We start from the raw sequence: 18564 nt of genomic DNA, 5'->3' as shown, positions 1-18564 counted from the left end.
CAGCACAGCCAGTCCGCACCAATTATTTGAAAGACCATCCTATGCAGGCCTAATCCCTGTTCTGCCCCTGTAACCCCACCCAACCTTTGGACACTTAGGGGCAATTTAGCATGGCCAATCCATCTAACCTGCACATCTTTGGACAGTGGGAGGAAATCAGAGCACCCAGAGGAAACCCACACAGATATGGAGTGTGCAAACTTCACACAAACAGACCCCGAGGTCAGAATCGAACCCTGGTCCCTGGCAATAATCTAACAACACACTACCTGAAGAATTTATTGTAACCTCGATCTCGCTGTTAAACTTTATTTAATGATTTGTGTCACTGATTCTGTATCCAGAAGTATCTAGAAACAAGGGGCTGTTTAGCACACTGGGCTAAATCGCTGGCTTTGAAAGCAGACCGATTCAGCCTCCCCGAACAGGCGCCGGAATGTGGCGACTAGGGGCTTTTCACAGTAACTTTATTGAAGCCTACTCGTGACAATAAGTGATTTTCATTTCATTTCATTTCATCCTGTTTCCTTATTTAGCCTATCAAAGTGCTTCATTTAAAATTTTTTTTTAGAGTATCCAATTCATTTTTTCCAATTAATTTGAAATTTAGCGCAGCCACTCCACCTACCCTTCACATCTTTGGGTTGTGGGGGTGAAACCCATGCAGACAGGGGAGAATGTGCAAACTCCACACGGACAGTGACCCAGAGCGGGGATCAAACCTTGGAGGCAACGGGGCTAACCCACTGTGTCACCCGTGCTGCCCCTCAAAATGCTTCATTATATGTTTTTTCAAAAAAAAATTCTATTAAATCCTAATCCTGCCTGCTCCACTGGAAACTATCTCAGTATCTCAAGTCTCTTCTCACAAGTATAGTTTCTCGAGTATCTTCCAGGCAATACTGTGTTGTACACTTGCTATGGCGTAAGGTGTCCAAACTATATTGTGGTTACACCAATACTGTTAAATTCTGGGCTCCTGCAACTCTTTCACTGCAGCAGGGGAATCCCTGCTGAATTTCACTCCACTCGTGTTCTGATAATGCCTTTGGCTATTAGTCAATGATTTGGGGGTGCAAACCCTCATCCACTGCTATTTAATCTGAGTAACAGTGCGTTGTAAGAGGTACTGGACTCTGGTTGTATGAATATCACAACTGGGCTCTGGGTCTATTTGATAAAAGGGAGCTGGTTTCCAAACTACTGAACATTTAGAGTCGGTCTTTAGCAGGACTCCATTTGAACCTTCTTCCCTCAGGCTTCAGTTACATGTGAGCTGGCATCATCTGACATTACTGATGATTCACTCTAGCTATTCGCATAACAGCTTTTTGCTCTTTGCACCACATTGGGTAAGCAACGGCTCATTCTGCCAGTGCGAATGGATGTTAAAAGCTGCTGTTACACTGGTAATTGGTCAGGTCAGAGTGTGGAGATGGTTAACTGTGTCCTGGCTCCTCCCATTCACTGCTTCTAAATCTGCCTCTCTTTTCCTGGCAGGAGAATTACAGGCTAAATGTTTCAAGAGTTTTCAATTCTGTCAATTCTGGGATAGGGAGCCAGGTTTAGAGGTGTCACCCTGAGGGTTGACTCCAGCACCTCCTAGAATCCGACGTTAACAAGCAGCTGTATAAAAACAGCTACAAATTCCATGTCATCGGATGAACAGTTTCCCCCAATGTCCTGACTAATCCGTTTTCCTTAACCAATCAAACTAGAAACTACTAACTTGGCCATTCACTTCATCTTTGATTGTGGCTCTTGCTACTGCTTTTGCCGCTAAAACAGTAACTAAATAAATTAATTGAATGTGAAGGACTTTGAGATGTATAAATGTAAAGTCAAATGAGGTCCTTCATAAATATTCCCTTTTTTCTTTCACTTAATCTCAACAAAATTAATTTGGGTTGCAAGAAGATTTTTGTGCCCTTGTGATTTAGGGACAAGGGACGCCATTGTCAATGTAGCTAGCTGAATAACACATGAAACTTGAATAATTTTCCAGAATAGCAATAACAACTTAATTGTGTTATCATCCTGGACCAAGTTGGTAGTAAGATCCGGTTAAGGATCAAGGGGCTGGTTTAGCTCACTCAGCTAAATCGTTGGCTTTTCAAGCAGACCAAGCAGGCCAGCAGCACGGTTCGATTCCCGTACCAGCCTCCCCGGACAGGCGCCGGAATGTGGCGACTAGGGGCTTTTCACAGTAACTTCATTGAACCCTACTCGTGACAATAAGCGATTTTCATTTTTTCAATAACATTTTTTTAAAAATAGACAAAGTTTAAGCATCAAGACACTTGAGACAATAATAGGGCTGGTTTAGTTCAGTGGGCTAGACAGCTTGTTTGTGATGCAGAACAAGGCCAGCAGCGTGGGTTCAATTCCCGTACAGCTTACCCGAACAGGCGCCGGAATGTGGTGACTAGGGGCTTTTCACAGTAACTGTATACTTGTGACAATAAACAGTTATTATTATTGTTAATAATAATGGGTGGGACTTACCGATTGTTCATGCCAGCGGGAAATTCCGGTCCTACGCCGGCGCATGGGTTTCCCGGCGACGAGTGCTGTCACCAGGAAATCCCATTGACAATGGAGGGGTCGGTAGATCTCACTGGCTGGCCACCTCCGTCGCCGGAAAACATGCAGCGGGGTGGTCGGTAAATCCCGACAATAGTTTCCACAGGCTTTGAGCAAACAAAAATAAACTTTGCAAAATATGAAAGAAATTTACAATATCTATATGATACTTTGACATGCAGGATTAATCTGAAGTACACGTGAATTAAAAGGCAACTGTGGTTGAACACAGTGCAGTGCACAATAAATTGCAAGTCCGACTAAGACAGATTCCACAGATTTCTCAAAAACCCAGCCAGACAAGTCAGCCAATCTCATTGAAATTCTGTCTCTCTCTCATGAGGGATTCCAGTCTTCACCTTCAAAGATCTTGTCTTGGAATTCTCACCAAAAAGTTGCTCCAACTTGGATGGCATCACTGCAGACATCATTTGGATGACATCTCCTTGCAAGTTTCAACCTTGTGTCCTAAGGTTCTATTCCCCTGGATTGGTGAGAATACACCCATGCACCAACTTGCAAGCATAACAACCTGTATCACAAACCTTCCGTTACCTACTTCGATCATCAAGGCTTCTCCCAAGCCCTCTTTGATCACTAGGGTTTCTCCTAAGCCCTCGCCACTTAACGTCTGCCAACCATAGCCCATTATTTGCTTAGAGCCTCTTTTACTGCTCCTCCTAACTTAACTGGGACCTCTCACTGTCCCCTGTCTGTGACTCCTTCCAATTATGGTACCCCGTTACTGGTCCCATGACTGGGGTTTCACACCATTTTTGTTTTAGCGTCTCATGCAGGTGCCCTGAGAGCACAAAATGCTGTGCAACCTGCTCCTGATCCACGCGTGCTCTCAAGGTTGGTCAGGATTTGGAGTTTCATATCGTCTCCAGTTCAGTTTCTCGTCAAAGGATGTGGACGTTGCTGCCTGGACATCCATTTATTTCCCATCCCAATCTACCCTCCATTATGGAAGGCATTTGAGAGTCAATGGCCGCGATCTTCCCAAAAGGGAATAAAGTTCCCTAGCGAGCGCGTTTAGCCACGTGTCTTGTGGCACTCACAGTGTCGAGAAACACGTGGCTATTCACCGCTACTCATGTGGAAGAAGGCACCTACGGTAAATGGAAAATGAGCGGCTGAGGTCACATATAGCCCCGTTTTTAACTCCGGGGAGCTCCGCGTGCCGGAACTGCCTGTTGTAGCAAGAGATTTGGATGACCACCCCCCAGCCCGAACGCAACATGGGAGGGTCCCCTGGCCCTCCCCAATACCCATAGTGGGCAACCACAGCCCAATCACGTGTGCGCAAAAAATGCCATCTTGGCAGTGCCAGGATGGCACCCAGGTGCCACTGCCAAGGTGCCAGTCTGGTCCTGCCAGGGTACCCAGGTGGCACCAGCAGTGCCAAGGCACCATCCTGCCCATAGGGCATGCAGCTGGGAGCCTCTGATCCCCTTGGAGACCCCCGTTTGTGGGGACAGTAACAAACGGCGCTCGTCCGAGGTCCCCGGGGCAAAGTGATTGAATCCCAAAGCCTCTGTTATCTTGAAAATCTGCACATTAGAGTAAGGCTTACTGCCTCATTCGAATATGCAGATTTGTCAAAACGTGATCCTGCCATTGGCATTGCAACGTCTCGTGAGAGTGCGTTGAATCTTGCGAGGCATTGTGAACCGTGCGGACCCCGGGAGTCTTTCACCGGCCATATTGCGCTGCAGCACGAAGCTTTTCCGGCGCAACAGGGCCAGAAGATCGTGCCCAACCACTTGGATTGGATTTGATTTATTGTCACGTGTACCAAGGTAGAGTGAAAAGTATTGTGCTGCATAAAGTCCAGACAGATCATTCCACACATGATAAAACATAGGACACGCATAAATACGCAATGTAAATACATAGACGCAGACATCGGGTGAAGCATACGGATTGTAGTACTACTCAGTAGAGACGATGTGTGCAGAGATCAGTTCAGTCCGTAAGAGGGTAATTCAGGAGTCTGGTAACAGTTTTTGAACCTGTTAGTGTGTGTTCTCAGGTTTTTGTATCTCCTGCCCGATGGAAGAGGTTGGAAGAGAGAATAACCCAGGTGGGAGGGGTTATGCTGCCCGCTTTCCCAACTTTGTTGTAGATCTGGAGTCACATGTAGGCCAGACCACGTAAGGGTGGCGGATTTCCTTCTCTATAGGACATTAATGAGCCAGGTGGGATTTTATGACACGGTTTCATGATCATCACCAGAAATCCAGATTTTTATGGAATTCAAATGTCACCAACTGCCATGGTGGGTCTTTGGATTACTAGTCCAGTGCCAGTACCACTACGCCACTCACTCCCCTTAGTGGGAGAGTCACCTATGGTAATGCCGTTAAATGTCATGGGGTAAAACAATAGAATCTCTCATGTTGAAAATGGTCATTGCCTGTCACTTGTGTGGCACGAGTGTTTTGTGCCACTTGATAGCCCGAGGCAGGATAGTGCCAAAGTCTTTCTGCATTTGGACGAGGACTGCTTCAGTATCTGAGCAGTTGCAAATGGTGAACATCATGCAATCATTAGTGATAACGTAATAGGCCCAACCATCTTCAGCTGCTTCATCAATGCCCTTCCTTCCACCAAAAGGTCAGAATTAGGATGTAAAACATCCCAATACTGACCTTTTGGTGGAAGGAAGGGCATTGATGAAGCAGCTGAAGATGGTTGGGCCTGTTACATTATCCTGCGGAACTCTTACAGTGATGTCCTTGAACTGAAATGGTGATCTCCAACAAGCACAACCATCTTCCTTTGTGCTAGGTATGGCTCCAAACAGTGGAGGGTCGCCCCCCCCCCCCCCCCCCGATTCCCACTGACCCACTGACCAGTTTTGCTAGGGTTCCTTGATGCCACGCTCGGTCAACTGCTGCCCTGATGTCAAGGGCAGTCAATCTCACCTCACCTTCGGAGTTCATCTCTTTTGTCCATGTCTGAACCAAGGTTGTAATGAGATTAGGAGCTGAGTTATCCTGGCAGAACCCAAGCTGAGCATAAGTGAGGAGGTTATTGCTAAACAAGTGGTGCTTGATATCACTGTTGTTGACCCCTTCCATCACTTGACTGATGATTGAGAGTGGACTGATGGGGAGTGAATTGGCTGGATTGGATTTGTCCTGATTTTTTGTGTACAATTTTACACATTGCCGGGTAGATGCAGAGCTGCAGCTGTACTGGAACAATTTGGCTCGGGGTGTGGGATATTCTGGAGCGCAGGCTTTCAGCAGGAATATAATCAAAGCGTATCACCTTTTCAGTACCCAGTACCTTCAGCTATTTCTTGATATCACGTGGAGTGAATTGAATTGGCCGAAGACTGGCATCTGTGATCCTGCGACCTCCGGCAGAAGCCGAGATGGCTCATCCATTCGGCATTTTTGGCTGAAGGTTGTTGCAGATGCTTCAGCCTTATCTTTTGCACTGATGTTCTGGGGTTTTCCATCATGGAGGATATGGATATTTGTGGAGCCTACTCCTCCAGTGAGTTGTTTAATGGCTTACCAGCATTCACGACTGGAAGTGGCAGGATTGCAGAGCCTCGATTTGATCCGCTGGTTGTGGGATTGTTTAGCCCTGTCTACTGCATGATGCTTACCCTGTTTGGTGCTTCCTTTAGCATGTCCTTCTACACTCTTCATTGAACCAGGGTTGATCCTGGCTTGGTGGTTAATGGTAGAGTGAGGAATATGCTGGGCCATGAGGTTACAGATTGTGGTTGTATACAATTCTGCTGATGCTGATGACCCACAGTGCCTCATAGTTGCCCAGCTTGAGTTGCTAGATGTATTCAAAATCTATCTCATTCAGCATGGTGGAAGTGCCACACAACACGATGGAGGGTGTCTTCAATGTGAAGATGCATCTGTGGCAGGGAGGCTGGTGAGGATGAGTCAAATATGTTTTCCCCTCTTGTTCGTTCCCTCACCACGTGCCATAGACCCAATCTAGCAGTTATGTCCTTTAGAACTTGGCCAGCTTGGTCAGTAGTGGTGTTACCAAGCCATTCATGGTGATGGACATTGAAGTCTCCCACCCAGAGTACATTCTGCACCCTTGCCACCCTCAGTGTTTCGTCCAAATGGTGTTCAACATAAAGGAGTACTGATCCATTATCTGTAGGCGGCAGGGTTGGGGGGGGGGGGGGGGGGGGTTGGGGGCTGTTTTAGTCAGCAGAAGATTTCTTTGCCCATGTTTGACCTGATGCCATGAGACTTCATGGCATCCGGAGTTGATTTTGCGGACTCCCGGGGAAGCTCCCTCATGACTGTATACCTCTGTGCCGCCACCTTTGCTGGGCCTGCTCTGTTGATAGGACAGGAGGTATCCAGGGATGGTGATGGTGGTGTCTGGGACATTATCTGTAAGGTATGATTCTGTGAGTATAACTATGTCAGGATCTTGCTTGACTAATTCTGCAAATTTTGACACAAGTCCCCAAAGTCAGGAGGACTTTACAGAGTCGACAGGGCAGAGTTTGCTGTTGTCGTTGTTTGCTAAAATTGCTTAATTAGTCATTTGTCATTTTTTCATAGTTATATTGGATTGCACAGCTTGGTTAGGACTGATGAAAGCTGATGAAATATGATCTGTAAGGTATAATATTATTTGGATGATTTATATATTTGTAATTGGTGTAGGTATAAACAAGAGCTGTCTAAATGTTGCATAGTGGTGTTAGCTTTGGATGACTGCCAGTTTAACCTGGTAGCTAATGTGACTGAATTTCATCCATTCTGTCCACAGCATTACACTTCCAATGCTGCGCCTTGAATGTTGTTACTCTGCCTGCCATTCACAATTATTGCCATACAATTTGTATTAAAAAAAACTTATCTGCATATATGCAAATGACAAGCATGTGTATAAATGTGAAAACAAAATTAGATAGATTCCTGGCATAGAAAAGCAAATTGTGTAAGTGTGACATTTTGTTCCTGACTTCCCGAGGGGTGAATTTCCATTTTCCAAGAACTGCGAAGGAAAACTTTATTTTAAAGAAAAGCAAATACATTCCTGAAGTTACACAGAAACCTACATAGAAAATAGAAGCAGGAGGAGGCCATTCAGTTGACCTGTAACCTCAGCTAATTTGACCAATTTAAGTTCTGCTAAAATTGACTATGTTACAGAAATATTAATTGTAAAGTACTGTGCCTTTTTTGTTACAGAAATACATGATAATGACGTGCGTGCAAGTTGTAGCCAGCAGAAGGCAACAGGAACCTCAATGTGGGCCATTTCATTAGAAAACCTCCTGGAAGACCCTGAAGGAGTAAAGCATTTTAGGGTTCGTCCGCTAAAGTTTGTTAAATTGATTTGTTAAAGTTACTTTTGTAGGGGGTGGCATGTGGCGCAGTGGTTAGCACTGGGACTGCAGCGCTGAGGACCTGGGTTCAAATCCCGGCCCTGGGTCACCGTCTGTGTGGAGTTTGCACATTTTCCCCATGTCTGCGTGGGTTTCACCCCCACAACCCAAAGATGTGCAGGATGGGTGGATTGGCCACGCTAAATTTCCCCTTAATTGGAAAAAAGAATAATTGGGCACTCTAAATTTTAGAAAAAACTTTTGTGGCTGCAGTGAAATTCTGAGAATTGTTCCATTTGGTGAAGGTTCATAACGGGACCGCCCCCTTGTAAATTGATTTTGTTTCTTCTCTTTCTTCTTTTCTGTTCTCACGTATTCATTTATTCTTCTGTTTTTCTGTCTTTATCTTTTCCTTGTCCTGATTTACATTCAGAGGGGAGTTTCTGAACTGTTCAATCCCAGAATTGTGAATTGAACTGAAAATAATGCCATTATTTCTGCTCATTCACATGTACTTTGTGGAAATCATGGAAAGCTTTAGTAACCCCACTTCAATTTATCTGGAAAAAATGTTTAATTAAACATCAAACATTCATTGGCCGCCAGCGCGATCTCCCAGTTATCCGAAACCTACGGTATTTTGCATGGTTCGCCTGCTCTGCCGCTGGGAGTCGCCTTCGGCGAGACTGGAAGATCCCATTGGTGTGAAGGGCTAGAAAATCGCATCCTCAGAATGGAAACCTGTAATACCATGAAATATTGAGCAAATATTTCATGCTGTTTCTCAACTTTTGTTTTAATTTATTCACTCTTGGGATGCGGGCATCACAAACAGCGGCAGCATTCATTGCCCATCCTTACTTGCTTCGTGCAGCTCCTTGTTACAGTTTCAGAAGGCAGACGAGAGTCAATCTTGTTGGAGTGGGATTGGTGTCACTTAGAATTCAGAACAAGTAAGGATGGTATGTTTCCTTCTCTGAACAACATGAATGAACCAGTTGAGTTATTAAGGATAATCTGGATATTTTCGTGGTCACTTTTAATGATAGCAGTCTTTTTTTTAACTGAATGCAATTTCCCAAACTGCTATGGGGGGGAATTTCAACCAGTGAAATTATTCATCCAGGCATCTGGATTACATAGAATTTACAGTGCAGAAGGAGGCCATTCGGCCCATCGAGTCTGCACCGGCTCTTGGAAAGAGCACCCTACCCAAGGTCAACACCTCCACCCTATCCCCATAACCCAGTAACCCCACCTAACACTAAGGGCAATTTTGGACACTAAGGGCAATTTATCATGGCCAATCCACCTAACCTGTACATCTTTGGACTGTGGGAGGAAACCGGAGCACCCGGAGGAAACCCACGCACACACGGGGAGGATGTGCAGACTCCGCACAGACAGTGACCCAAGCCGGAATCAAACCTGGGACCCTGGAGCTGTGAAGCAATTATGCTATCCAAAATGCTACCGTGCTGCCCAATTGGACAACCGTGGATTGTTGGCCTACTAGTAACTTTTTAAAAAAAATAATTTTTATAGAAATGTTTACAAAATATAAACATCTTGACTCTATTAACAAACAAACGCGGTAACACCCCAAGAACAATACCCCCCCAACTTCAAGAGCAACTTCAAACAAAAGGAAAAAGAAAAAGAAAACAAGATCACCCAAACAACAAAAGGGAAAGAGATAGCACCCGTCACATCCCACATACCCATGTACACAGTTCTCCCTCCCCCCAATCCAAACCTCCCCCCCCCCCCCCCCCCCCCCCCCCCCCCCCCCCCCCCCGGGTTGCTGCTGCTGTCGGCCTATTTCCCTACCGTTCTGCCAGGAAGTCCAAGAAAGGCTGCCACCACGTGATAAACCCTTGTACTGATCCCCTCAGGGCAAATTTCACCCTCTCCAATTTAATGAACCCCGCCATATCCGAGATCCAGGCCTCCATGCTTGGGGGCCTCGCATCCTTCCATTGGAGCAAGATCCTCCCGCCGGGCTACTAGGGACGCAAAGGCCAGAACACCGGCCTCTATCGCCTCCTGCACTCCCGGCTCCACTGCCACCCCAAAAATTGCGAGTCCCCAGCCTGGCTCCCACCACCCTCGACACCGTCCTTGCTACCCCCTTCCAAAACTCCCCCAACGCTGGGCATGCCCAAAACAAATGGGCGTGATTTGCTGGGCTCCCCGAGCACCTAGCACACCTGTCCTCGCCCCCGAAAAACCTACTCATCCTCGTCCCAGTCATGTGGGCCCTATGCAGCACCTTGAACTGTATGAGGCTAAGCCTTGCACAGGAAGAGGAGGAATTCACTCTCTCCAGGGCATCCGCCCACGTCCCCTCCTCAATCTCCTCACCCAGCTCCTCTTCCCATTTACCCTTCAGTTCCTCCACCGAGGCCTCGTCTACCTCCTGCATTACCCGGTATATGTCCGCAATCCTCCCTCCTCCAACCCACACCCCGAGAGCACCCTGTCCCGTACCCCACGTGGGGGCAACAGGGGGAACCCCTCCACCTGCCGCCTGCCTAACCTGCATGTACCGAAACATGTTCCCCGGGGGGAGCCCAAACTTCCCCTCTAACTCCCCCAAGCTCGCGAACCTCCCCTCCACAAACAGGTCCCTCAACCTCCTAACCCCTGCCCTGTGTCAGCCCAGAAATCCGCCATCGATGTTCCCTGGGACAAACTGATGGTTCCCCCGTATCGGGGCCTCCATCGAGCCCCCCATTTCTCCCCTGTGCCATCTCCATTGCCCCCAAATTGTGAGGGTAGCCGCCACCACCGGGCTCGTGGTATACCTCGTTGGAGGGAGCGGCAACGGCGCCGTTACTAGCGCCTCCAAGCTCGTGCCCACACAAGACGGCGCCTCCATCCTCTTCCATGCTGCCCCCTCCTCGTCCATTACCCACTTACGCACCATCGCTGCGTTGGCAGCCCAATAGTACCCACAGAGGTTGGGCAACGCCAGCCCCCCCCTATCCCTACCACGTTCCAGGAACGCTCTTCTAACCCTCGGAGTCCCATGCGCCCACACAAATCCCGTGATACTCCTGTTGACCCTCGTAAAAAAGGCCTTCGGGATAAGGATGGGAAGGCACTGGAACAGGAACAAAAACCTCGGGAGCACCGTCGTCTTAACGGACTGCACCCTCCCCACCAGTGACAGCGGTAACATATCCCACCTCTTAAACTCCTCCTCCATCTGCTCCACCAACCTTGTGAGGTTGAGCTTGTGCAGGGCCCCCCAGCTCCCCGCCAACTGGACCCCTAGGTACCTGAAGCTCTTCCCTGCCTGCTTCAATGGGAGCCTACCAATCCCCTCCTCTTGATCCCCCGGATGTACCACAAACACCTCACTCTTGCCCAAGTTCAACTTATACCCCGACAAACCCCCGAATTCACTAAGAATCCTCATCACCTCCGGCATCCCCCCCCCCCACCGGGTCTGCCACATTCAGCAACAGGTCGTCCGCGTACAGCGACACTCGATGCTCCTCCCCACCCCGCACCAGGCCCCTCCAGTTCCCTGACTCCCTCAATGCCATGGCCAGGGGCTCAGTTGCCAACGCGAAGAGCAAGGGGGACAGGGGGCACCCCTGTCTCGTCCCCCGGTACAGCCGAAAGTACTCCGACCTCCTCCTATTTGTGGCTACACTCGCCATCGGGGCCTCGTAGAGCAGCCTCACCCACCGGATAAACCCCTCCCCAAACCCAAACCTCTCCAACACCTCCCACAAATACTCCCACTCAACCCTATCAAAGGCCTTCTCCGCATCTAATGCCACCACTATCTCCGCCTCCCCTTCCACAGCCGGCATCATAATAACGTTGAGGAGCCTTCGTACGTTTGTATTCAGCTGCCTTCCCTTCACAAACCCTGTCTGGTCCTCCTGAATGATCCCGGGCACGCAATCCTCTATTCTAGTGGCTAGGACCTTTGCCATCAGCTTAGCATCGGCGTTCAGCAGCGAAATCGGCCTGTATGATCCGCACTGCAGAGGGTCCTTGTCCCGCTTCAGGATCAAGGAAATCAGCGCCCGTGACATAGTTGGGGGCAAAGCCCCCCCCTCCCTTGCCTCGTTAAAGGTCTGGACCAACAGGGGGCCCAACAGGTCCAAATACCTTTTATAAAATTCCGCTGGAAACCCGTCCGGCCCCGGCGCCTTCCCCGACTGCATGCTCCCTATCCCTTTGACCACCTCCTCCAGCTCGATCGGCGCCCCTAGTCCCTCTACCTGCTCCTCCTCTACCCTCGGGAATCGCAGCTTGTCCAAGAAGCGCCCCATTCCACCCCCCCTCCACCAGGGGCTCTGACCGGTACAGTTCCCCATAGAAGTCTCTGAAGACCCCATTAACATCTACTCCCCTCCGCACCACCTTCCCAGCCTTATCCGTCACTCCCCCAATCTACCTGTCCGCGTCCCGCTTTCGGAGCTGGTGTGCCAGCATCCTGCTCGCCTTCTCCCCATATTCATACACGGCCCCCTGTGCTTTCCTCCACTGAGCTTCCGCCTTTCTGGTAGTCAATAGGTCAAATCTGGCCTGAAGGCTACGCCTCTCCCGCAGCAATCCCTCCTCTGGGGCCTCCGCATATCTCCTATCCACCTGCACCATCTCCCCTATCAGTCTCTCCCTCTCCCTCTGTTCCCCCCTCTCCCTATGGGTTCGAATGGAGATCAATTCCCCCCTCGTCACCGCCTTCAATGCCTCCCAGACCGTCCCCACTCGAACCTCCCCGTTATCATTGGCCTCAAGGTACCTCTCGATACACCACCGAACCCTCCCAGCCACCTCCTCATCTGCCAGCAACCCCACCTCCATGCGCCAGAGCGGACGTTGGTCCCTCTGTTCCCCCAGCCCGAGGTCCATCCAGTGCGGGGCATGATCTGAAATGGCAATAGCGGAGTATTCCACATCCTCCACCCTCGACACCAACCCCCTGCTCAGGACAAAAAAATCAATCCTCGAGTAAGCCTTATGTACGTGGGAGAAAAACGAGTATTCCCTGGCCCTTGGCCTCGCAAACCTCCAGGGGTCCACTCCCCCCATCTGGTCCATGAAGCCCCTCAGCACCTTAGACGTCGCCGGCCTCCTACCTGTCCGGGACTTGGATCGATCCAATGGGGGATCCAGTACTGTGTTGAAGTCCCCCCCCATGATCAGGCCCCCCACCTCCAGGTCCGGAATGCGGCCCAACATACGACGCATAAACCCCGCATTGTCCCAATTTGGGGCGTACACATTCACCAACACCACCCGCTCCCCCTGCAGCTTGCCACTCACCATCACATATCTCCCGCCACTGTCAGCCACCACATTTAACGCCTCAAATGATACCTTCTTCCCCACCAGGATCGCCACCCCCCTACTCTTCTCATCCAGCCCTGAGTGAAATACTTGGCCCACCCATCCCTTCCTCAGCCGAACCTGGTCCGCCACTCTCAGGTGTGTCTCCTGGAGCATGGCCACATCCGCCTTCAGTCCCTTCAGGTGCGCAAATACCCGGGCCCGTTTGACCGTCCCATTTAGCCCCCTCACATTCCAGGTTATCAGCCGGATCCGAGGGCTCCCTGCCCCCCTCCCCTGCCGATTAGCCATACCCCATCCCTTGCCCACCCCCGGCCAGCGTCCCCCGCTCTGCCAGTTTCCCACGGCGGCAACTCCCCCCCTCCAGCACCCCCTACATCCTCCAGCTCCTTCCTGACCGTTTCAGCAGCAACCCGGTACCACCCCCCCTCCCTTCCCCCCCAGGCTAGGACCCCTCCTAGCCGCGCCCCTCCCTCCACAGCACTCCCGTGAGCCAGCTAACTTCTGCTGACCCCGGTGACTCCCGCCCTACCTTCGGCTCCTCCCCACGTGGGACTGCCCCTCCTCCATTGTGCCCGTCAACGGGTCGCCCCTCCCCCCGCTCTTGCGCGGGAAAGGAAAACAGCCAGCAACGACCCGCGCTTCTCAGCCCCGGCCCCGCCCCCACCATCTCCCAGCGCGGGAAACCCGCAGAAAGCCCGCGCTTTCGCCCTGCCGGGCCCCGCCTCCTCCAGGGCCACTCCCATTGTCAGTCCCCCCCACCTGCTCCCCGAACTCCCCGTTTACCCCTCTGCCCGAACCCGTCCACCCGATCCCTGCTTAAAAACCCATATAGAAAAAACAGTACGACATCACCCCACCCACCCTAAGGCCAACCCACTTCTTACACTAAACCAAGCAAATGCAAATACAGTAAATACAGTATAATACAACATCCCCCATCCCAGACCCTCAGTTTGAGTCCAATTTCTTGGCTTGCACAAAGGCCCACGCCTCCTCCGGGGACTCAAAATAATGGTACCGATCCTTATAGGCGACCCACAGACGTGCCGGCTGCAACATGCCGAACTTCACACTCCGTCTGTGGAACACCGCCTTCGTCCGGTTAAACCTGGCCCTTCGCCTCGCCATCTCCGCACTCCAGTCCTGGAAGATCCGCACCTCCGTGTTCTCCCACTTGCTGCTACGCTCCTTCTTGGCCCACCGGAGCACACACTCACGATCCACGAACCGATGAAACCTCACCAACACCGCCCGCGGCGGCTCGTTCGGCTTGGGCCTCCTAGCCAGAATTCTGTGGGCCCCCTCCAACTCCAGGGGCCCCTGGAAGGACCCAGCCCCCATCAGCGAGTTTAACATAATCACCACATAGGCCGCTAGGTCCGACCCCTCCAGCCCCTCCGTGAGGCCCAGGATCCGCAAATTCTTCCTCCTCGACCGGTTATCCAGCTCCTCGAACCGCTCCTGCCATCTTTTATGGAGCGCCTCATGCATCTCCACCTTCCCCGCCACGGCCACGACCTCGTCCGCCCTTTCGGAGGCCTGCTGCTGCAGCTCCTGGATCGCAGCCCCCTGGGCTGTCTGGATCTCCATCAGTTCCCTGTTAGTTACCTTCAGGGACTTCAGCAGCTCCAACTTCAGCTCCTGGAAGCAGCGCAGCAGAGTTGCCTGCTGCTCCTGGACCCACTTCCTCAGCTCCTCGAGGTCTCCGCCGGCCGCCATTTTATCTTCCTGCCCCCGTTTTTCCAGAGGTGCTTTCTTCGGCTTTTTCTCTGCCCTGCTCCTGGTCCGGACCATGGGACCGTTGGGGTCGACTGCTGCCCTCTTCCCCCGTTGGGGTTTGCCGCTACAGCTCCGTTGGGGGCCCTGAAAAGAGCCCCAAAATCCGATCTCTGCGGGAGCCGCCGAATGTGCGGCTTAACTGCTCATCGCCGCCACCGGAAGTCTCGCCTACTAGTAACTTAACCACTACATCACTCTATACTCTAGTTATTACTGAAAGTGAGGAATAGTTTTTAGGAAGTGACATCAGCTGACAGCAGGATGAAGCCATAGAGATTGCCCAAATTGAAAATATGTGCTGTTGAGATAAATCCATTTTTTTAAGGGAACTAAAGTGCGTATTTCCTCTACTGTTTTTATCTGCACAGGTGTAGTGTACAAGGAATTGGAGTACCATAATATAAAACACTGTGGTAATGCATACTTTAGCTCTGATTTGACTAAGAGCAGGATTTTCCCCATGGACTTTGGGACCCTTGATAAAATGGGGATCAGAGACACACACTCTGTGGGGAACAGTCACCTGTTTATGCTTTTCCCTGAATTTGCCAATTAAAGATAGAGGGCAAGTGGGTGGGCCCTCAAAGCTGGTGGACAAATAAGAGGCCCTCCAGCTTGGCAGGAGCAGCAAGCTGTCTTTTCCGATAAGTGAGAGAAGGGACCCGAAAGGAAGGTGCATTCTCCCCAATATTTTTAACTTTCACAGGGAGGTGTTAGGAGTGTCAGGATTTATAAATGGCTATATTTTGAACTGTCTGTTTAATTCCACGACAGAAGGGAATTGGGGGTCTAGAGGTTAGTTAATTAGCATTTCTACCTGGGTACAAGGTCCATGTGAGTCATGTTGCCATGGAGGTGGACTTCGGCAAGGGAAAAGCCCATAGAATGCCATTGTAGTATTTGGTTACAAGGTTTCTAAGATATCCCTGAAACTCACTGAAACAAGTCAATCAGTAACTATCTGAGAGGCAGCGAGTAGTAGGTATAGGCAGCTAATCCATGCACCTGAAACAGCGAAAACATTGATCCTCTTTCTTGCCATGCAGACCGTTGGTGGGAACTTCTTTTCAGATAGAAGAGACTAAGTTTATGAGCATTTAAAGGAGGCTGAAAGATTCACCTTGCTTGCACTAAAGGGAAAAAAATCTGCCTACATATAAGTATAAATTGCCTACAAAATACTGTTGACCCAATGTTACTTTTAGTTTGTTTATTGCAGTAAATGTCTTAAAACTTCACATCTTGTCAAGATCTTTTCAGTGGTCACTGGAAATTCTAATACATTAAAAGTTATTGGTCTGCGTGGAGATTGCAACAATGTTAGGTGGAATTTTCAAGTCTGTTCACAGAATGCTGGCTGAGGCGAGTTGCAGACAAGTAACCCTGTCTATCATCACTCCCCAAGGACAATGCCCCAGGCAGGGGATGGTGTTGGGAAACCTGCACAATGGCTGGCAGTGCGAATGTAGGTGCCTGCCCATCTCCATACCATCCCCTGTGAGGGCTTAAACATTTAGCCCGAAATTTTCTTTGTTCAGATGAGTTTTAGTCACACTTTGTTTTGAGGATCAGAGGTGCATTTGTTTCAACGCTATCACCAGAATTTGTTGATGCGTGATTTTCCCTTTTTTTTAAGTTTGTGCTATAAACAGAGTCCTTTGTGGCTGCACTTTATAACAGTGTTGGATCCCTGTAGGGTATAATTTTGTAAACTGATGATAGAAAATGCACTTGTTTCTCAGATTCTGAAATATTCATATTCAGAGTGTAATGGATTTTTGTTGAACATGGTTAATTGGAGTCTTGCTATGGACGAATGATCCTTTGGACCCAAGGGGACCTCAGTTTCTAGGCCACCACTGGATTTCTGTAAGGGTTCTCCTTATTTTAAGGGGATTTCCTTCCAGTTGGAGTGAGAAGCCAGCTACATGATTATGCTAGTATGAGCAAGACGGGTTTCATACACCACCAGAGCTTGTGGTGAATGAGCTGACATGATGGGATCTTTTATAGAGTGAGCCACTCCCTGCAGAAATTTCTTTTTATATCCTGTTGATGAGGCAGCCAGTCCACAAAGATTAATTTCTAAATGTACGCCTCGCAGAAATGAAAATGTAGGGCTATTTCTGAGCTCCAGCGTGGCAAATATATTGAGGTGAGCAATATCTACAGTACTTTGACAATACTGATTTCATCTTCGCATTTGGTTCTACTTAGGGCCTAGGTTGCTCTGGTTCTCTTACAATCACTTTATTTAGATATTGATTGGGTATAGGATTTATCTTTGGATATTTATATAGTGGATACCTTTATTGGCCGTATACTGTCCCAAGATGTGAATATGCCTTTGTTTAAAAAATAAATTTAGAGTACCCAATTATTATTATTTTTTGAATGCTGAGGCAATTTAGCATGGCCAATGCGCCTACCCTGCACATCTTTGGGTTGTGGGGGTGAAACCCACTCAAACACAGGAAGAATGTGCAAATTCCACACGGACAGTGACCCGGGGCCGGGATCGAACCCAGGTCCTCAGGTACTGCCATGAGGTAGGGGTACTAACCACTGCGCCACCGTGCCATCCAATGTGAATATGCCAGATCTATGCAGGCACAGTTAAATTATGATTAGGTATTTATGTCATTGGGATGAGGATCACAAAGGGACATTAAAAAGCAAGTTTTGAACACTTAGACTATTGGATCTCAATGTTCACCCTCCCTTGATGTGTGGGAGATAATTGGGAATAAATGATCAAATGTAAAAAATGCGATCCTCACACATGCTTGATGTTATTTTCATGACAGTGGATATCATTGATTCTGAACAATTTCATTCACATATTTAAATTGGGCTCTCACAGTCCAATTTGATTTAAAGGTCACTGCTATTGCATAGCTTTCCCCAAGGGTAACCTCAGGTCACATGAGCATTTCATGTAATCCACTGATGTCATGATCAGGACATCAATTAACCCTTGTTCATAGGATCCATGCAGTGCAGGAGGAGGCTATATGGCCCATCGAGTTGGCACTGACCCTCTGAAAGATCACTCTACCTAGGCCCAGTCCCCTGTCCTATTAACGTAACCCTAAACATTGATCATGGCCAATCCACCTAACCTGCACATCTTTAGACTGTGGGAGGAAACCGGTGCACCCAGAGAAAACCCGCGCAGACACAGGGAGAACATGCAGACTCCGCACAGACATGTCAGCCGAGCTCGGAATTGAACCTGGGTCCCTGGCGTTGTGAGGCAGCAGTGTTAACCACTGTGCCACCATGTCATCCTTTAGAAGGTGTCCCAGCCCACTTTTTAAATGTGAGGGGGTTTTAAAGGGATATCATACAAAAGAAAGCAGGCTTTTCTCAGCATACGCGTAATCTCACAGCAGTTAAATTGACAAAATAGGAATTTAATGCTAAAATGTAGTCCAATTACCTAGTCATTCAAATTAAGTGACTTTGAATCAAAAATAGTTGATTCAAGTGTGGCACGTGGCGCAGTGGTTAGCACTGGGACTTTGGTTCAGAGGACCCGGGTTCGA

At 49.2% G+C, this 18564-nt stretch overlaps 1 protein-coding gene across 2 annotated transcripts in view; it reads left to right on the top strand.

Moving 5' to 3' along the window:
- The window catches only part of LOC119979555 (regulator of G-protein signaling 10-like), a 65409-nt gene that overhangs the window by 35398 nt on the left and 11447 nt on the right, over positions 1–18564 (top strand). For both annotated transcript variants that reach the window (XM_038821961.1, XM_038821962.1), the window contains exon 2: positions 7782–7900. In XM_038821961.1, coding sequence (XP_038677889.1) covers positions 7782–7900 — 119 coding nt within the window. The remainder of the gene's footprint in view (positions 1–7781; positions 7901–18564) is intronic.

This window comes from Scyliorhinus canicula, chromosome 16 (genome assembly GCF_902713615.1).
Source record: "Scyliorhinus canicula chromosome 16, sScyCan1.1, whole genome shotgun sequence".
NCBI classification, from domain to species: Eukaryota; Metazoa; Chordata; class Chondrichthyes; order Carcharhiniformes; family Scyliorhinidae; genus Scyliorhinus; species Scyliorhinus canicula.
This window is presented reverse-complemented; position numbering and strand designations above follow the sequence as displayed.